The 19,068-nt window shown below is 48.1% G+C and overlaps 2 protein-coding genes and 1 non-coding gene across 3 annotated transcripts; 1 reads left to right on the top strand and 2 right to left on the bottom strand.

Moving 5' to 3' along the window:
- Nucleotides 1–2,328: 2,328 nt before the first annotated feature.
- Nucleotides 2,329–14,707, bottom strand: BRMS1 (BRMS1 transcriptional repressor and anoikis regulator). The gene is made up of 11 exons (XM_015831754.1): nt 14,655–14,707; nt 11,929–12,086; nt 10,637–10,727; nt 9,489–9,616; nt 8,133–8,212; nt 7,230–7,326; nt 6,333–6,425; nt 5,213–5,277; nt 4,565–4,604; nt 3,607–3,745; nt 2,329–2,472 (listed from the first exon to the last, which is right to left on the bottom strand). The coding sequence occupies exons 2-11, from the start codon at nt 12,053–12,055 to the stop codon at nt 2,355–2,357; spliced, it is 978 nt and encodes a 325-aa protein (XP_015687240.1). The 5' UTR covers nt 12,056–12,086; nt 14,655–14,707; the 3' UTR covers nt 2,329–2,354.
- Nucleotides 14,708–15,497: 790 nt separating this feature from the next.
- Nucleotides 15,498–17,912, bottom strand: B4GAT1 (beta-1,4-glucuronyltransferase 1). Its single transcript, XM_015831753.1, has 2 exons — nt 16,851–17,912; nt 15,498–16,273 (listed from the first exon to the last, which is right to left on the bottom strand). Exons 1-2 carry the CDS (start codon nt 17,910–17,912, stop codon nt 16,082–16,084), a joined length of 1,254 nt encoding a protein of 417 aa, XP_015687239.1. The 3' UTR covers nt 15,498–16,081.
- Nucleotides 17,913–18,587: 675 nt separating this feature from the next.
- On the top strand, nt 18,588–18,669 carry TRNAS-GCU. The gene has a single exon. It is a non-coding gene; the product is annotated as a tRNA-Ser (tRNA).
- Nucleotides 18,670–19,068: the final 399 nt, after the last annotated feature.

Here is a 19,068-nt window from a genome sequence, read left to right as displayed (position 1 = left end):
ACCCGCGTGTTCAGCGGCTCCCGCGTGGCGTGTCCAGCCTTTCCCGAAGTCTTCTCTGCTTCGGTTGCAATCCCCGTCTTGGCGCGGGGAGGGTGGTGTGTGTGTGTGTGTGTGTGCGGGTGAGTGACGGCACCACAACTCCCATCGCTCCCAGCCTTGCAAGACCGGACGCCCCTTCCCCGAATTGTCAAAGCAATTTCTATCTGAAACCTGTTCCCTGACTCTTAAGCAAACGTCACTCAAGTCAGGAAGAGAAAAAAAAAACCCCAAAAAACTCCCAAATCAGGCCAGCTTCTCTCTCCCCTTCCCTCCTCCCCTTTTTTCAAAAGCCCCCCCAAAGTTAAAAATGCCCCCCCTCCCTGCCACTCCTATCACCCTAATAATCCTTTGCACAGCCCCCCTTTTCTAATTCTGGGCACCTGGATTCAAATATATAACTTGTAGCTCTAACCTTTGAGCCATCCTGCCCCTTTCTCCCCCTGCCCAGGGGTTTCCAGGACAGCAGACAAAAAAAAAAAAAAGAGATTTATAAACTAAAAAAGGGAGAGTAGGAAAATTTGCCACCAGCTCAAACCTTCTCAAGGGCTGCTCCTTCTCCAGAATGCTCTCCCGTCTCTAGTCCATGTGATTTTCGCTGTCGCACACCCAGGGTGGCAAAGAAAGTTGTCGGCACACACAAGTCTGGGCTGCCTTCCAAGGGGAGGGCGAGGCCTGGGCAGGCAGCTGGCAGCCGGGAGAAGAAGAAGAGGTGGGTGGCACCCTGGGAACTGCCCGCCCCATTTTTTTAAAAAAAAAAACAATTTAAATTTCATTTTTATTCCAATTACCTAAAGGGGAAGTTGAGCTGCAAGCGTCTGTAAAGGAAAACTTTCCAGGAAGTGCTTTGGAAGTTAGGTGTGGGTGTTGGGTCAACCTTTTAAGCTTCCTCGTTTGTAAGAGAGGAGAGTTCATTTACTCTTCCCAGCTGCTCCGGGGAGTTGGTACCAACAGCTGGAATGTGGCAGGGAGTCCCCCAAGCCCAGTGATTCCCAACTTCAGCCAACTTTAAGCTGGGTGGACTTCAACCCCCAGAATGCCCAAGCCGACATGCGGAGTTCTATACCTGATAGCTGCTACTAGGGAATTCTGGGAGTTGAAAGTCCACCCAGCTGAAAGGTTGCTGGCTGGGGAATTCTGGGAGTTGTTCAGGGGAGGGGGAATTTCGTACGAACGACCCCCCCTAAGACCCTCAACTTCAGGTGGGTAGAATTTCTAACGACCGACCCCCTAAGACCCTTAATTTCAGGGGAGGGGGAATTTCGTACGAACGACCCCCCTAAGACCCTCAACTTCAGGGGAGGGGGAATTTCGTACGAACGACCCCCCCTAACTGGGAGTTGAAGCCCACCTATCTTAAAGATTGCTGGCTGGGGTATTCTGGGAGTTGAAGTCCCCTTGGAAGTCCACACCTCGCAAAATTGCCCAAGTTGAGAAACGCTGGCTCAAGCCACCAGTTTACAAACTAGGGCAAACGCTTTTGGCAGCCATTTTGTGAGAGCGCCACCCCCCCACCCGGCTTGCAACGTTCTTCCACCGTGCTTCCCAGTTATATTCAAAGCTACAGCAAACTGGAGCTTCTCCGAATAGGTGTGGGTTGACTTGCTTTCTTTCGAAGCAGACCAAAAACTGGATGAAAAGTGCAGTAATTCCGGATACGAATTGGCGTGGAAGCCTGGGCATTTTGTGAAACACGGATTTCTAAAGAAAAGGAAAACTCTTTTCCTAATTTTTCTGTGGAACACGTGTGTGTGTGTGTGTGTGTGTGTGTGTCTCCCGTGCATACCGATTGCCAAGTGCCCAAAATTTGATGGAGTGACCGCGTAAACATGAGAGCCAGCCCTAAATCGCTTCTTTCAGCGTCGTCCTAACTTCGCCCACTAAACCGAACGGTTGCAACGTGAGAATTTACCTGCACTGCATCATTAAAAAGCCCGGAATACAGAAAAACAGGTCAACTTTGGTGCTTTTTATTTGTGAATTTCGGCCAGGCGGGATTCCTTCCACCCCTTTTAACCAGCTTCCCTTCTCCCTTTTTTTTGGGGGGGGGGGGGGGGGGAGGAGTTGCCGTGAGGAAGCACGCTTAAAAACGCAGGAAAAAAAAAAACCCAAAAACCCAACAACACAAAACTTCAGAATTGTCTACTGTCAATCTGGTCCCGGGATGCTGGGTGCGTGGGTGGGTGTCACCTGGAAGAAATACCGGCTCAGGTCTCTTCCGTTTCCAGGAAAAAGTCCGGGGTGGTTTTGGAAGAGGTGGGCTACCGAAGGCCCGCCCTCCAGGCTCCCCCCCCCCACACACACCGCACAGGATGCTCTTAAGCCTTGTGGACGGAATATTTGCCTTTTTGGAGCTGGGAAACGTAGATCTTGGTTTTGCTAGCATCTTCCCGGCGCAGCCAGACTTCCCCGGTGCTGATGGCGGTGATCACAGCCCTGGGATCGACACACAGTTGGGGGACGGAAGGAAGGAAGAAGCGAGGGGGGGCTCCGTTTAGAGTTGGTTAAGGGCCCCCTCAACTCCGCACAATTCGGCCATTCGGGGCAGGGGTCCTCGGCTTACGACTGAGCCCAGGATTTCCGTGGCTAAGCGAGACCGTTGTTAAGTGAGCCGTGCCCCGTTTTGCAACCTTTCTTGCTGCTGTCGTTGAACGAATCACTGCGGTTTTTAAGTTACTTTTCTTTCTTTCTCTTTCCCTTTCTCTTTCCCTTCTCTCTCTCCCTTCTTTTTCTTTTTCCCTTCCTTCCCTACCTCTTCTTTCTTTCTTTCTTTTCTTTCTTTCTTTCTTTCTTTCTTTTTCTCCTTTCTTTCTTTTTTTCTTTCTCTCTCTCTTTCCCTTCCCTTCCTTCCGTACCTCTTCTCTTTCTCTTTTCTTTTTCTTTTCTTTCTTTCTTTCTTTTCTTTCTTTCTTTTCTGTCTCTCTTTCTCTTTCCCCTTCCTTCCCTACCTCCTTTCTTTTTTCTTTCTTTTTCTCTTTCTCTTTCTTTCTTTCTTTCTTTCTCTTTCTTTCTTTCTTTCTTTCATTTTTCTGTCTTTCTCTTTCTCTTTCTCTTTCCCTTCCTTCCTTCCCTCCCTCCCTCCCTCCCCTTTCTTTCTCTTTCTTTCTTTCTTTCTTTCTTTCTTTTTCTTTTCCTTCCTTCCTTTCTTCCCTCCCTCCTTCCTTCCTTCCTCTTCCTCTTTTTTCCCTCCGTCCCTCCCTTTTCTTTCTTTTGTAGCCCCCCCAACTCAACACTCTTACAATTGTAAACTTATTAATTAATTAACTTTGTGCTCGCCAGAGGTGCCCTGAAAGCCCCTACCACTGGAGGACACCAAGTAGTTAAGGGAAGGCTGGGTCTAAATGGGAGCCTGTCGTGCTCAGGGCTACGGGTTCAAGGCTGATCTTTGGGTTTGGGAAAAGGTCTAGAGACACTGGCCTCCTTTTCGATCCATCCTGGTCAGACCAGACCTGAAAGATCTGCTGGTTCGTGGACAAGCTCCCCCCACCCCCCCATCCTTCAGATAGCTGAACCCCACCAGGCACAGCTGGCTGACCTCCCCACGGCTGCCACACCCTCTTTGCAACTCACTGGACAGGGGTCTCGTCTCCCACTTGCAAGTAGATGCTTTCCCCTTTGACGTAGACCTCGCTCTCGTAATGCAGGCGGCCATCCTCACAGTGGGCGGCAAAAAGGGGCGGGGAAGACAGCTTGTCAGTCTTCAGCGGGCCTGGAGGAAGGAGAGGAGGGGGCAAAGAGGGGGCTCAGGGCTGTTTGGGATTGGAGAAGGGACATAATGGTCTGTCGGAATGACCGTAGGAAACAGGGGAATAGCCAAAGCCTAAGAGAATAGTTCAATAAGTCCTTGGAAACAATGGGAGGGGTGGGGGGAACATCTTAAAGCATGCTGGCTGGGGGATTCTGGGAGTTGAAGTCCACCCCTCTTAAAGCATGCTGGCTGGGGGATTCTGGGAGTTGAAGTCCACCCATTTAAAGCATGCTGGTTGGGGAATTCTAGGAGTTGAAGTCCACCCCTCTTAAAGCATGCTGGCTGGGGGATTCTGGGAGTTGAAGTCCGCCCCTCTTAAAGCATGCTGGCTGGGGGATTCTGGGAGTTGAAGTCCGCCCCTCTTAAAGCATGCTGGCTGGGGGATTCTGGGAGTTGAAGTCCACCCAGCTTAAAGTTCACAAGGTTGAGAAACACTGGCTCAGAATAATGCACAAACCCATCGATTACAGCTTAGAATTAGTCATCAATCAGCCCCACAAACCCTGGTGGAAAAAAAATATATTCCTGGCTAAGTGACAATTTTCCCAGGCATGCAGTGGTGCCCTACCCTTCAGCCTACGTGGTTGGCTTTGCAAAGGGTTCTGGGACTTGTAGTTCAGCCTCAATCGGACGTACCGTTTCTCCTTCCCTGCCGAAAGGGTCCACGTCGGTGGGTCCTGCGTGCCTTTGAACAAGCCCTTCAAGCACTGGGCTCCAGGCCACAATTTTAGGGAAATACAGAGGGGGATCCCAGTTATGCAAAGAAACCAAGTTACTTGCCTTCAAGCTTCCTCTTGGGGGGCGACACAGCAGCTTTTGCCTAGGGAGGGAGAATAAGACGACAAGGAATGAGAAGTCCTGCCCCACAGGACTGTTAATCTGCTCTACAACCTCCATGCTATGCTATAGCATAGGCCAGGGGTCGTTAAACGTGGCCCTTTGATGACGTGTGGACTTCAACTCCCAGAGTTCCTCAGGCGTGCCTGGCTGAGGAATTCTGGGAGTTGAAGTCCAAACGTCATCAAAGGGCCACGTTTGAAGACCCCTGGCATAGACTCATCCCATCATAGGAAGGAAAAATTAAGAGCAGAACCTGAGAAGCAATCAAATCATTGGCTTCTCTTGGAATCACAGGCTTGGATGGGGCCTTGGAGGTCATCTAGTCCAATCCCCTGCTCAAACAGGAGACCCTGTGTTCTATATTCTACATTCTATTCCATTCTGTTCATTCTGAAGGCGACTGTTAAATGTTTTTCCCATTGACGTTATGTGCTGGCACGTGTGCCTCTGCAAATCCACGGCCCTTTTGGTTCGGTCCTCCACAACGGTCCCAGTTTCCGGTGGCCGCTTGGAAAAACGAATTGCCCACCCCTGTTCCAAAACTGCATTTCAGGCTTGCCTTCCTCCATGGTCCCCGTGCCCTCTGACCTTTTTGATGGCCGTCCAATCTTCCATAATGTCGATATCGTGCAGCATGTAGACGATGTACGGGCGTGGGAGGGAGGCGTTAAGGAGGAATCGGGGAAATCAGACACGGCAGACCCCAACCAACCTGTGTTCAGATGGTTTGTTTTCTACATTATTTCTTCATTAGAAGTTTTGGATCTTGCCTTTATTACTTTGCAAGTAACTCAACGAGGCCAATGTACTTAATACTCCTTCGTCCGCCTATTTTCCCCACAATAAGAACCCTGTGCGCAATGTTGGACTGAGAGAGGAGGACTGGCCCAAAGTCACCCAGTTAGCTTTACGTGCCTAAAGCAGGACTAGAACTCACCGTCTCCTGGTGATTAGCCCAAAGTCACCCAGTTAGCTTTACATGCCTAAGGCGGGACTAGAACTCACTATCTCCTGGTGATTGACCCAGTTAGCTTCCATGACTAAGGCGGGACTAGAACTCACCATCTCCTGGTGATTAGCCCAAAGTCATCCAGTTAGCTTCCATGACTAAGGCGGGACTAGAACTCACCATCTCCTGGTGATTAGCCCAAAGTCATCCAGTTAGCTTTACATGCCTAAGGTGGGATTAGAACTCACTGTCTCCTGGTGATTGACCCAGTTAGTTTCCATGACTAAGGCAGGACTAGAACTCACCATCTCCTGGTGATTAGCCCAAAGTCACCCAGTTAGTTTCCATGCCTAAGGCGGGACTAGAACTTACCATCTCCTGATGATTAGCCCAAAGTCATCCAGTTAGCTTCCATGCCTAAGGCAGGACTAGAACTCACTGTCTCCTGGTGATTGACCCAGTTAGCTTCCATGACCAAGGCAGAACTAGAACTCACTGTCTCCTGGTGATTAGCACAAAGTCAGCCAGCCAGATTTCATGCCTAAGGCAGGACTAGAACTCACCATCTTCTGGTAACTGATGAAAAAGTCACCCGGCTGGTTTTCATGGCTAAGATGGGACTAGAAGTTCCAGGCTCCTGGTTTCTAGGCCAGCCCCTTAACCACTATACCAAGCTCTCTTTCGCAGAAGGACGAACAAAAACTCCGTGGCTAAGTGGACGCTTCAAGTTTAGAAAATTGATATCGCACAAAAGGATATCAGACACCAACGGCGGTTTCTTCCTCTTGCTGGGCCAGAGGGAGTCCCACTCTTTGGAGCTGTGTTTGGGCCGAAGTTTGCCGTCCCACCACTCTAAGAAAGAGAGGGAGAGAAAAAACAGACCTTCCAGGTAAAAGTAAAATTGCCAGTCTGGCCAGCAGTTCCAAGAAGGCTCCGCAGCCATTTGCGCCACTCAGGTGGCCCTGAGGACACAGATGAACCTCCAAGTGGCCTCAACGGCTCTCTAAAAGAAGGCAAATGACCAGTTGTTGTTGTTTTCTTTGAAGACGTTTCATTTCTCCTCCAAGAAGCTTCTTCAGTTCTGACTGGATGGTGGGGAATGGAAGGATTTATACGACTTGCAGACCGCTGGTCATTTGCCTTCTTTTAGAGAGTTGTTGAGGCCACCTGGAGGTTTATCTGTATCTTCAGAGTCATTTGAGTGGTGCAAAAATGGGAGTGGAACACAGTCCTTTTCAAGAAGAGGGGGTCACGTTATTCACCAAAGCACCAGAGGGCAGGACGAGAAACAATGGCTGGAAGCTGATCAAAGAGAGAAGCAACCTGGAATTAAGGAGAAACTTCCTGACAGTGAGGACAATTAACCAGTGGAACAGCTGGCCACCAGAAATAGTGGGCGCTCCATCACTGGAGGTTTTTAAGAAGAGACTAGACAGTCACTTGTCTGAGATGGTATAGGTTCTCCTGCTTGAGCAGGGGGCTGGACTAGAAGACCTCCAAGGTCCCTTCCAGCTCTATTCTATTCAGCTAGGTTCAAGACTGTCCACACATTAAACTGCAGGCTCCGAAATCGAATTCTGATCCTTTTCTGGCTCAAAGGGATCGCATTTGCAGGCAGGAGAGGGTAAGGAGAATCCACTGGGCAGGGGAACTGACCGGAAGTGAGGCCCACGCTGTGTCTGTCATCTTCCAAACGCTGGATGCGCTCCAGCAGACGCTCCTCAAGGCTGTCGAACAGCAGCAGTTTCTCGCTCTAAAGTAGAAGCAGATAGACCAGGGGTAGGCAACCTCGGCTCTTTTAGGACTGGTGGACTTCAGCTCCCAGAATTCCTGAGCCAGCCTGGCTCAGCTTGGAAACCTCTCCCTTTCCCCTCAGCGTGGCTGGCTCGGGAATTCTGGGAGTTGAAGTCCATGAGTCATAAAAGAACCATGGTTGCTTATCCCTGCCCAAATGCCTGAAATTTGATCACGTGATCGTGAGGAAAAAATATTTAAATATTTAAACCAGGGGTCTTCAAACTTGGCCCTTTATGACTGGTGGACTTCAACTCCCAGAATTCCTTAGCCAGCATGGGGGAACTATGGCCCCCTCATGACTGGTGGACTTCAACTCCCAGAATTCCTGAGCCAGCGTGGGGGAACTATGGCCCCCCTCATGACTCGTGGACTTCAACTCCCAGAATTCCTGAGCCAGCATGGCTCAGCTTGGAAACCTCTCCCTTTCCCCTCAGCGTGGCTGGCTCAGGAATTCTGGGAGTTGAAGTCCACGAGTCATAAAAGAACCAAGGTTTCCTACCCCTGAGATAGACAATATAGAAAATATCCGGCATCCTTTTCTTTCTTTGTTGCCAGGCCCAAAAGTAGGCCTGGATGGATCCTACAACCAGCCAACACCCAAAGCCACCTTAACAAAACTCACTTAACAACAAAATAATTCGGGCTCAATTGTGGCCTAAGTGGAGAACTACCTGTATGTGGAATGGGGCCAATGCCCCCTTCCCACTTTCTTGAGAATGGGGGGTGGTGGTAAATGAAAAGTTTAGGGTGGGGTCTTCTAACCTCCAGATGTTGTTGAGCTCCTTGCAGCTCACACCCATGTCGGTGCTTGATGACTTCCAGGCAAAAACCTCTATATATCCCTGGGAGGAGAAAAAAAAAAAGTGCAAATATTTGGAGTCAGTGGAAAGTGAATTCGGTGTGTGTGTGTGTGTGGGGGGGATATTGTTCCCTCCTCCACAAATCCCACCCAAGCTTCTGCCTTATTCTTTATTAAAAGCCATGATTAAAGAGGGGTTTTCGAATACGTAAGCAAGTGGGTAAAGGGATGGATTATGGATTACGGTTGGTCAGGATCTCTTTTAAGAATGCTGGATGCTCCAACACTGGAGGTTTTTAGGAAGAGATTGGATAACTATTTGTCTGAAGTGGTATAGGGTTTCCTGCCTGAGCAGGGGGTTGGACTAGAAGACCTCCAAGGTCCCTTCCAACTATGTTATTCTGTTATCCTTCCTTCCTTCCTTCCTTCCTTCCTTCCTTCCTTCCTTCCTTCCTTCCTTCCTTTCCTCCCTCGCTCCCTCCCTCTCCCATCACTGCAGATTTTCAAGAAGAGATTGGACAACCATTTGTCTGAAGTGGTATTCTAATAGAGTCAACCAGATGTTCAGACTGGGTTTGGCATTTTTATTCACCTATGGAGTCCTTCCCGAGGACCTGGGAGAGGCAGATGTGGATGTTTGATGGGATTAAAGTTACTGTCACGGGATGTGACCTCTTCTGGGTAAAGCTGCTGTTTGCAATTGACTCGCTATAATTTTATCAGCTATACATACAAAGTCCCAATAGTGCTTGGATTAGAGACCCTCCAGAGATCCCACAGCTGAAGTAGGAAATTATGTCCCCCAAAAAATAAAAATTCTACAGCAGAGTGATCATCTAGTCCAGGGATAGTCAACCTTGTCTCTTTTATGACTCGTGGACTTCAACTCCCAGAATTCCTGAGCCAGCATGGCTCAGCTTGGAAACCTCTCCCTTTCCCCTCAGCATGGCTGACTCAGGAATTCTGGGAATTGAAGTCCACGAGTCATAAAAGAGCCAAGGTTGACTACCCCTGATCTAGTCACTTCAAAGGGATCTTTTATATGACTTGCCCAGCTAGATGGCAACCCCTAGCAGACTGTGAATAAGCTTTTTTTTTTAGTGCATTAGGAAAAGAGACCACTAGGAAATTTTCAGGCTTGAAGACCTAGACTAAGAATCTGGGGGGAAAATAACGGCAATGGGAAATATGGAAATTTCGGTGGTTGTGTTTAGTTCATTCAAAACTCTCCCCATCCTGGCAGTTCCAAGATCAGTCTCCTGCCTCAAATGCACCCCCTCACCCCCACCCCACATGGCTTGTGGGCCACAAAGCTTTACCAGCCACTTCGATCTGGATCTGCATGTGATTCTGCAACACGGCCAGGGGGTCGAGGTATTCGGCGGCTTTTCCCGACATCACGTCTTCCAACTTGGCCTTCACCTGATTCAGACGCTCCTTAAAAAGCCTGAAAAAGAGGCACCACTAATTCACGGGGAAGAAATGGAGCTAAAAACTAAAAAAAAATGTTCGTGCTTTGACAACCTATGGAGATGCAGCCATTTTCCTTCTCATGTTTTACTCTTAGAATTAGAGTTAGAATTAGATGATGCTGGGGGGGGGGGAGGAGGAGGAATGTGCATGGGAGTTTAAGTTAGACATAACAATACTGTAACTAGGGTGAGAACCAAGGTTTTTTGAAAGAAGAGATGATAAGGAATTGCGGGTTGAAGAACTGGAGGGGAAGCCTGCATTTCAAACTAATTGGAGAATGTGATTTATGACTGTGAATTGGAGGAGGGAATTGTGTTTGATATTATGTGCTCAGGGGAGGGGAATTCAGATTTTGGCTTTGCTATGTACGTGCCGATGCTATGCTGCTCGAATAAAGATTCTTTAAGGTAAACAATGCCTCGAAGTTCTTTGAAGTTTCACCTGTCGGAACCATGACACGGTGATTCGCTCATCAACTGCGGCAAGCAAGATTGTAAAGTGGGGCAATGCTCACTTAACAAATGTCTCGTTTAGCAACAGAAATGTTGGCCTGGATTGTGGTCGTAAGTCAAGGACCACCTACCTATATTTACAATAATTGCAGCATCCTGGGGTCAGGTGATCACTCTTTGCAGCTTCCCAGCTATCTTTTGGCAGGTAAAGTCAAGGAGGGGAAACAAGATTCACTTAACCACCAACTGATTCATTTAACAACTTACAGCGATTTGCTTAACGACCGGGCAAAAAGATCATAAAACTTGGCCTAACTCACTTAACAATGAGTTTAACAATGAAAATTCTGGCCTGAATTGTGATTGTATGTCAAGGACTCTCTTTCTCTGAAAAAGTTAAGTCACTTTTTTCAGCCTCTTTGTAATTCCGGATCATGGTTCAACAAATTGTCGTTAAGTCAAGGACTGACTGGACACAAGCACGTATTTTTTTTAAAAAACCCAGACACAAGAAAACAGAAAGGAGAAAGAAAATAACCCACTTTTCTTTGATTTCAGAAAACTGCTTCTCCAGATCTAGCATTTCATCCACGCATTCTGCCCGGCGCCGTTCGTAGTCTTCATCGTTCATCTCTGGGGGGGGAGGGGGGCAAAATGGACAATTTTTGGATTCAATTCGAAAAGCAACCCACAAGATCCCTGGATAAAAGGGGATTTATTTCAGGGCTTCTGAATTTCGGACCGCCTTGTCCAAAATTCTTGACCGACTGTTTTTCATTAGGCAGAATTTACTTTAGGACAGGCAAAATTAACTATGTTATAAAATGCAGAATTAACGGAACCACGGAAGGAATGGAAAAGTTATGATTTGTAGAATGAACTAAACCATGATCTGCAGAATTACACCGTAGCAGGCAGAATGAAGGAACTATGATGCACAGAATTAACTCTATCCTGACATGCACGACAGTATATGGCAGGTAAAATGAATTAAATTTAGCCTGTAAAACAGGGGTTTCCAACCTTGGCAACTTTAAGACCTGTGGACTTCAACTCCCAGAATTCCCCAGCCAGCATGCTTTAAGATGGGTGGGCATCAACTCCCAGAATGCCCTAGCCAGCATGAGGTTGAGAAACACCGCATTATACATTGGCTTGGATTAATTGGTTTATACTAAAAAGCAGAGACATCACCCTGCCAACAAAAGTGCGTATAGTCAAGGCCATGGTTTTCCCAGTTGCAGTGTATGGCTGTGAAAGTTGGACCCTAAGAAAGGCTGATCGCCAAAGAATGGAGGCCTTTGAACTCTGGTGCTGGAGAAGACTCCTGCGAGTCTCCTGGACTGCAAGGCGATCCAACCGGTCAGTCCTGGAGGAGATCAACCCTGACTGCTCTTTAGAAGGCCAGATCCTGAAGTTGAAACTCAAGTCCTTTGGCCACCTAATGAGAAGGAAGGACTCCCTGGAGAAGAGCCTGATGCTGGGAAAGATGGAGGGCAATAGAAGAAGCGGACGACAGAGAACGAGGTGGCTGGATGGAGTCCCTGAAGCAGCAGGCGTGAGCTTCAATGGACTCCAGAAGGTGGTAGAGGACAGGAAGGCCTGGAGGAACGTCATCCATGGGGTCGCGATGGGTCGGACACGACTTCGCAACTAACAACAACAAAGTTCTCCATGGCTGGCTGGGGCATTCTGGGAGTTGAACTCCACAGATCTTAAAGTTGAGAAGCTTGGACACCCCTGCTGTAGGGTTAATCCAACCATTAAGTTTCACGTAAGACTCTGGGCTGCATTTTAGTAGCACAAAAACTCAATTTCCCCTCCTGAAGCTTACCTGAACTTTCCTCTTCGGATTCCGACTGGCTGACACTGCGTTCATCCTCGCTCTCTTCCTCGCCGTTCATTTCTGTGGCCGAATCGCCTTCGCCTTCCATCTCTTTAGGCAGAGGCTGAACAGGCATGGTGGTGGTGACCGATGTCAAGACACCCAACCTGAAGGAAAAACAGGCGATTTTATCATCTTTTTTTGCTGCAGTGGTTTTATTTATGTATTTACTTACTTACTTACTTAATGTCTATGGAGATTCTCAGTCATCCAGGTCCTGGTTGTCCCAAAGATGCTTTTTCACGAGGCAACTGGACATCTTGTTTTTCTTTGAAGACGTTTCGCTTCTCATCCAGGAGTATAAATCCTTCCATTCCCCACCATCCAGTCAGAGCTGATGAAGCTTCTTAGATGAGAAGCGAAACGTCTTCAAAGGAAACAACAAGAATGTCCAGTTGCCTCGTGAAAAAGCATCTTTGGGACTTACTTACTTATTACATGTATCTGCTGCCCGTCTCGTTTCAAACGATTCTAGACAGCTTACATCACAATAAATATAAAGAAATACATTAAAACATTCATTAAGTCAGGGGTCTTCAAACTTGGCCCTTTGATGACTTGTGGACTTCAACTCCCAGAATTCCTCAGCCTGGCTGAGGAATTCTGGGAGTTGAAGTCCACAAGTCATCAAAGGGCCAAGTTTGAAGACCCCTGCATTAAGTGAATCCAGCTTCCCCCACTGAGTTTGCTTGTTGGAAGAAAAGCTGGGAAGATTGCCAATGGCGATGACGTGACCACGGGACGCTGTGACCATCATTGAATGCATGATGTTTGTCAAGCACCCGAATCACAATCCCATGATCACGGGGATGTTGCAACGGCTGTTAAGTATCAGGACCTGTCAGGTCACTTTTTTCAAGGCCATCATTAACTAGCTAAAAAAATATACAATAAAATAAGAGCAACTGAGATGGTTAAAGGCCTGGAGACTAAAACATAGGAAGAACGGCTGCAGGATTTGGGTTTGGCTAGTCTAGAGAAAAGAAGGACATGATAGCAATATTCCAATATTTGAGGGGCTGCCACAAAGAAGAGGGGGTCAACCTATTTTCCCAAGCACCAGAAGACAGGACAAGAAGCAAGGGATGGAAACTCATCAAGGAGAGAAGCAACCTGGAATTAAGGAGAAATTTCCTAACAGTGAGAACAATTAACCAGTGGGACAGCTTGACACCAGAAGTTGTGGGTGCTCCATCACTGGAAGCTTTTAAGAAGAGACTGGACAGTCACTTTTCTGAATTGGTATAGGATCTCCTGCTTGACCAGGGAGCTGGACTACAAGACCTCCAAGGTCCCTTCCAACTCTATTCTGATTCTGAATATTGATTTCTAAGCAATTGTTCCTTCTGGACATTTCAAATTTTAAATCAAGTACCTCCACTCAACTAGTTAGTCCTCGACTTACAACAGTTCATTTAGTGACCGTTCAAAGTTACAACAGCACTGGAAAAAGTGAGTGATGACTGGTTTTTTTTTACATTTACAACGGTTGCAGTGTCCCCAATGGTCACGTGATCCAAATCCAAACCCTTATCAAACTGGTTCATATTTATGATGGTTGCAGTGTCACATGAACTTTGGTGACCTTCTGAGAAGCACAATCAATGGGGAAGCCAGATTCATTTAACAACCGTATTACTAACTTAACAACTGGTGTGATAATGACCGTCATAAATATGAGCCAGTTGCCAACGTTTGAATTAAGATCACGTGACTATTGGCTGCAATGGTTGCAAGTGTGAAAAATGCTCATAATTCACTTTTTTCGGTGCCGTAGTCATTTTGAACAGTCACTAAATGAATTGTTGTAAGTCAAGGACTGTCAGGGGGTCATTCCACGAGAACTGACAGTTTTGGGGGCTCGCAATAAGGATGGTCCTTTGAGGCTAAGAAAAGGACCTTTTTGAAGCTTATGCCTGGGCCTTGTTCCCAGTATGGTGCCCCACATGAGCTATAATTCCCATCATACCCAACCATGCTGATGGGAACTGTAGTCCCATGTATTTGGAGAGGCCATCCCAGGCGTTCAGACTTGTTTACAAGTCTTCAGACCTCATTGACTGACCATCATCTGCTCCCTAAAAAAACCTTCCATCTTTAAGACAACATTTTGCAAATGATAATGGCCAAAGGGTATTTTTAAATAGCTGGCTTACTGTTGCAGGTTTTAAGTTACCCCCTGATGCTTTTCAGTTGTCATGCTTGACTACTTTTTAAAACGACATTTACGATTGTTGTGGACTGCTAACCAATCAGCTACATAAATAAGAGACTATAAATGTTTAGGAATAAACATAAATATTGCACCCTCCATCCTCCCCCCATAATGCAATGGACTGAACCATGTTCCCCTATTAATATGATGGGGGAACAGATTACCAATTCTTTGAGGAGGGGGGGGAAGAAGTTAAAAAGGAAAAGTCAAGAAGTACGTTGAGGAACTTCCTCCCCCTACGATACGCCTTCAACAAAGAACGTAGCGAGCAGAAGCCAATCCTACGTAGAGGCGCACGTACGTTCATACAAAAGCACCGACACACAAATGTGTACCCCCAGCCCGGTTAGTGGTCTAATCCACAGTCGCCTCGCCGCTCGCCCAAATGGAATGGGCGGGACCAACAAACACCCAGAAAAAAGGGGGGTGCTGGGAAAAGCGTCTAGACCCCCTTCATTACCTGGGGGAGGAGCCGCGCAAAGCGTAGACGCCGCTCGGGTTCCCTTCCGCGATCGGAAGTGGCCCTCGGTCGGCCCCGCCCACTCTTTTTAACCAATCCGACCGGCTGTTAATGCCGGCCGTTGGAAGCGCGGCTACGTCTCTATGATCCCGCTATTTAGAGCCACCTCTCTGTAGTTCTTTCGCACGGCATTGTGGGAAGCCGGAAGCGGAAAGAGAGGCGTTTCCATAACAACAGAGAAAATAGAACCCTGGGAACGGAAGGAGGAAAAATAAATAGTAAAATGGGAAAGGAAAAACTGAAAAACTAAACAAAAAAAGGGATTCCCCCCCATCCAAATCTTAAAATATGAGCCTTTTTGGAAAAGGACGAACTCCCAAATATCTGTGCAGGATTGCAATGGCTATAGAAGATGCTATCGTTTTTTTTAAAATCCCCAAATAACAGCAGCATAAATCTGGAGGCTATGCATGAGATGACAGGAGAGAGAAATCTAATAATAAAAGTAATGATAACTGGCAAAAGAAAGCAAAGATAGGATCAATAGTGATAGGCAACATGGGTGCAATCCTGAAACTTCTGGAGCACCACTTAAACCATCACCATTGCCAAAATCATGATCAGTCAATTGCAAAAGGCAGCTTTGCTAGGAACAAATTACATTCCTTTAATATTATTAAACAACAATATCTGCCTATCCCAGGTCCTTGGGAAGGGCTCAATAGGTGGATTAAAATTCCCAAATCCAGTCAAAATATCTGACTGACTATGTGATGAATTGATAAGAAAAAATTCCACACCCGGTCCAAACATCTGGCTTGACTATGCAACACAACATAATAATACATTGTGCAAGAAGATTGCACAAACTGATTATAAATAAGGACATAACACAGTTGCTGATATGGTTCACTGGAAGCTCTGAAAATACGGACTGGTAGAAAATGAACAGATTTGAAATTGTTCACTTTAATTAACAGGTGGTTTGTAATTTTAAGGTACAGAAATAAATTAAGCACTTCTCTTCCAGGACCTATGCAATCCTTCTCGTTGTGCAGAACAAGACACTGAGGTGACCAGTTGAAGAAGGAAGGTCAGGCACAAAGCGGAAAAATCTCGCTGCACAATGGTCTACATTTTACTATTTCATGTCTCAAAGAGTTCAAAACTGAAAGCTCTTTTCCATGTTCTCACACCATCCTTTCATAGCCTTTGATCTTATTCTGTCAGCCCATAGTAACAGTCAGAAACTGACTAACGCAGTGCAGAAGTGAAATCAATGACACAGACTGTCTTTAGTAATTGAAAAATGACCCACAGCTTGTTCATACAATTATACTGCAAACAGAGTTTGTTCTCATCTTGTCTGTAGCTCTACTCCAAGTCCAAAGTAGCTGAAGTTAAAGTCAGCAAAATTAAAGTGCATTTCAACATCTCCGTGGCGAGTCTGGGTATTTGCTCTTCAGCTCCTGCTTGAACTGTCGAAAGAGGATCTTGTTGCGCTGGTTCTCAGCATCCTTTTGTGCATGGAACTCACCCGCCACCTTGAATCCCTTATGAACCAAAAAGGCATTGCTCAGCACTGCAAAATGGTAGCCGGCAATGTGGAGTTCGCAGGCCTGCCAGGAAAAGAGAAGAAACCAAGAGATTAATGAAGGTGTCTATCACCATGCTCCAGAGTCACCTTGTAAGGGAGATGGGCAGCATAAAAACAGATATGGATGATTGATAAAAGATAGACAGACAGACAGACAGATAGACAGACAGACAGATGATAGATGATGACAGACATATGATAGATGATATAGATATATAAGATAGATGATATAGACAGACAGATAGCTAGATAGATGATAGATCTCACACACCCAACCTTAAACAATAACCTTAGTATAAACATCCTGAGAAAATCTTGGGAATTAATAAATACTGATAGTCCTTGACTTACAACCATTCCTTTAATGACCGTTCAAAGTTACAACGGCACTTTAAAAGTGATTTACAACTGGTCCTCACTCTAAACAATGGCAGCGATTTGCTTAACGACCGTGGCAAATAAGCTCATAAAATCTGGCACAATTCACTTAACACCCGCCTTGCTTGGCAATGGAAGTTCTGGTTTAGTTGTAGTCGTAAGCTGAGGACTGCCTGCATTGAATTCTCCCAGTTGCCTGGTCTTTCCCCTTGCTTGGTTACCTGACTGATCCGGTTAAAGCCGTACTGCTTGAAACGTTCATCGTACGGAGGCACTGAGGTGGCACCCACATAGAAGGGCTCCCAAGGATCTCGCCATGCCATCTCGTAGGCCACACGCAGGGCGCCCCCCACGGGAAGGTTCAACCAATGGGAAAAGTTTGTGGGAGCCTGACACCGGGGGCACAATTCCTCGTAAAACGGTCGGATCTCCCCCACTTGATACAGCTGTACCAGTTCCGTCTTGCTGGCCGGAATCCGGCGCGTGTGACGGATCTCAAACGCCGGCACCACAAACACCCGCGGCGTCCCCTCATCGGTGGCTTTAGGCAAGGCCAGGAAGTCTTCCCGCAGACCTTCGCTGGGCACCATATCCATGTCGACCACCAGCGCCCAGTACCCACCGGCTGCCCCTCGGGCTACGTTGCGCAGAAGATTGTTGGGGTATGAAGCATTGGCAACATCCATGGCATAGTTACGCCGGCCGGCCCCTAGCTGTGCCAGCTTGGCAAAAACATCTCCGCAAGACCGGAGGCGGGCCAATTCCCCCTCGTCCTGGTCCGGCTCGGGGAAGGAAGCCATTTGGTTGGCAGGACACACCAGGTGCAGGCGAAGCCACTGCCGGAGAGGGGCACACAGGACGGCTAAGGCATACACCATGGCCGTGGCCTGGCGCACGTCGTCAGAGCCTGGCGCAAAGAGGGCCACCGAGACTGGTCCTTGCCAGCGCTCCACCAGCTGCTGGGCATGGTGAAGGTTGCCCAGGCTGGTGTGGGTGACCAGCACCACGTCCTGCCGGTGCTGGTCGTCCCAAGAGGCCCGCAGCATGTCCCGGTAGATGCGGTACTGCCCGCTGGCATCCAGGCTGCCTCCACTGGCCAGCACCGGCTTGAGCCTCTGCTTGTGCCCGTTGCTTGGCAAGGCATGGCGAGTCTGGAAAAGCTGGGCATAGCGAGAGCGCTGTTCCTGTCCATGCAGCCCGGAGAGCAGGGCCAAATAAAGCAGTTGCAAGCCGGCCACCAGTCCCAGCGCCAGGATTAGCGCCTGGAAGCAGGAACAGGTCATGGAGGGGCGGGGGTGGGGAGCAGACCAGGGCTCAAGCTTGGCCCATTGGCTCTCCCCGTGGCGCCCCTTCCTTCCCCTCTTTGCAAAAGCAAGCAAAGACACAAGCAGAGCTTCCTAGTACCAACCTCGCGCTAGCTGCGAGCTAAAATGGGGGCCCCCACCTCCCACCTAGGCGGCGGGGGGGGGCTTGCTAGCGATGAGGCTCCCTCCAGCGCCCTCTGCTCAGCAGGAGGAGGCAGTGCAACAAGAAAAGCAGCCTTTGCAGCCCCCCCCACCAAAAAAAAAACCCCAAAACCCTCGCACCCCCTTTGCTTTTTGCAGCGCCCGCGGGCTCGCGGTTGCCTTTTGCGCGCCGGCTTTGCCTTGCGCGGTCTTTGCACGGGGGGGCGCGCGTGGGAGGGAGTGGGTGGGCTTCGCTCACATCCCCCCCCCATTAGAGGGTGTTTTGTTTTTTTTTGCATTGGGGCGGGGAGAGACGGGAAAGAGGCTTTGCAACGGAAGCATGGCAAGGATCGGAGTGGGAAGGAGGAAGGGGGGGCGAAAGCAGGAACCAATCCCCCCTCCCCAAATTTTTTTTTTTTTTTTTTTTGCAATGCAATTTGCAATTTTTTTTTTAAATCCCGGTTTGGAGGAAAGCAAGCATAGACCAGCTGGCGAACAAACCACGTTCCGTGAGACGAGGTGGCCGAGTGGTTAAGGCGATGGACTGCTAATCCATTGTGCTCTGCACGCGTGGGTTCGAATCCCACCCTCGTCGCTACCGTTTTGGGACGGATCCGGGGACTCCCCCCCCCCCAAAAAATGTGACTTTATATTCTTGCATTGCAACCCTCCCCCCAAAAATGAGGTTTAAAGCGGAGAGGGTGGAGAGCCCCCCCTCCCTCCATCCTTTGCAAGGGTCTTCCTCCAGAGACGAAAACCCTCTTTGGGGGGGTGAATTCTTGGCTCTCCACCCACCCCAAAACTAATGGGAGCTGGAGACTTCCCATGTTTTAGAGGGGGGGGGGGCTCTGAAATTAGGTGCGCTGTGATTGCAAAAACCATCATCCCCAACAGGCGGTGGAGCCTTTTGCAAGAAGGAAATCCCAGATCTGGAAAGCAGAGCTGCAGGGGGGTGTGTGTGTCCCCAATCCACGCCAGAAAATGTATTTTGGGG

This window comes from Protobothrops mucrosquamatus, unplaced genomic scaffold, assembly GCF_001527695.2.
Source record: "Protobothrops mucrosquamatus isolate PMUCROS unplaced genomic scaffold, P.Mucros_1.0 scaffold_278, whole genome shotgun sequence".
Classification (NCBI taxonomy): Eukaryota; Metazoa; Chordata; class Lepidosauria; order Squamata; family Viperidae; genus Protobothrops; species Protobothrops mucrosquamatus.
Note: the sequence above shows the minus strand (reverse complement) of the source record. Positions and strands in the feature narration are given on the sequence as shown.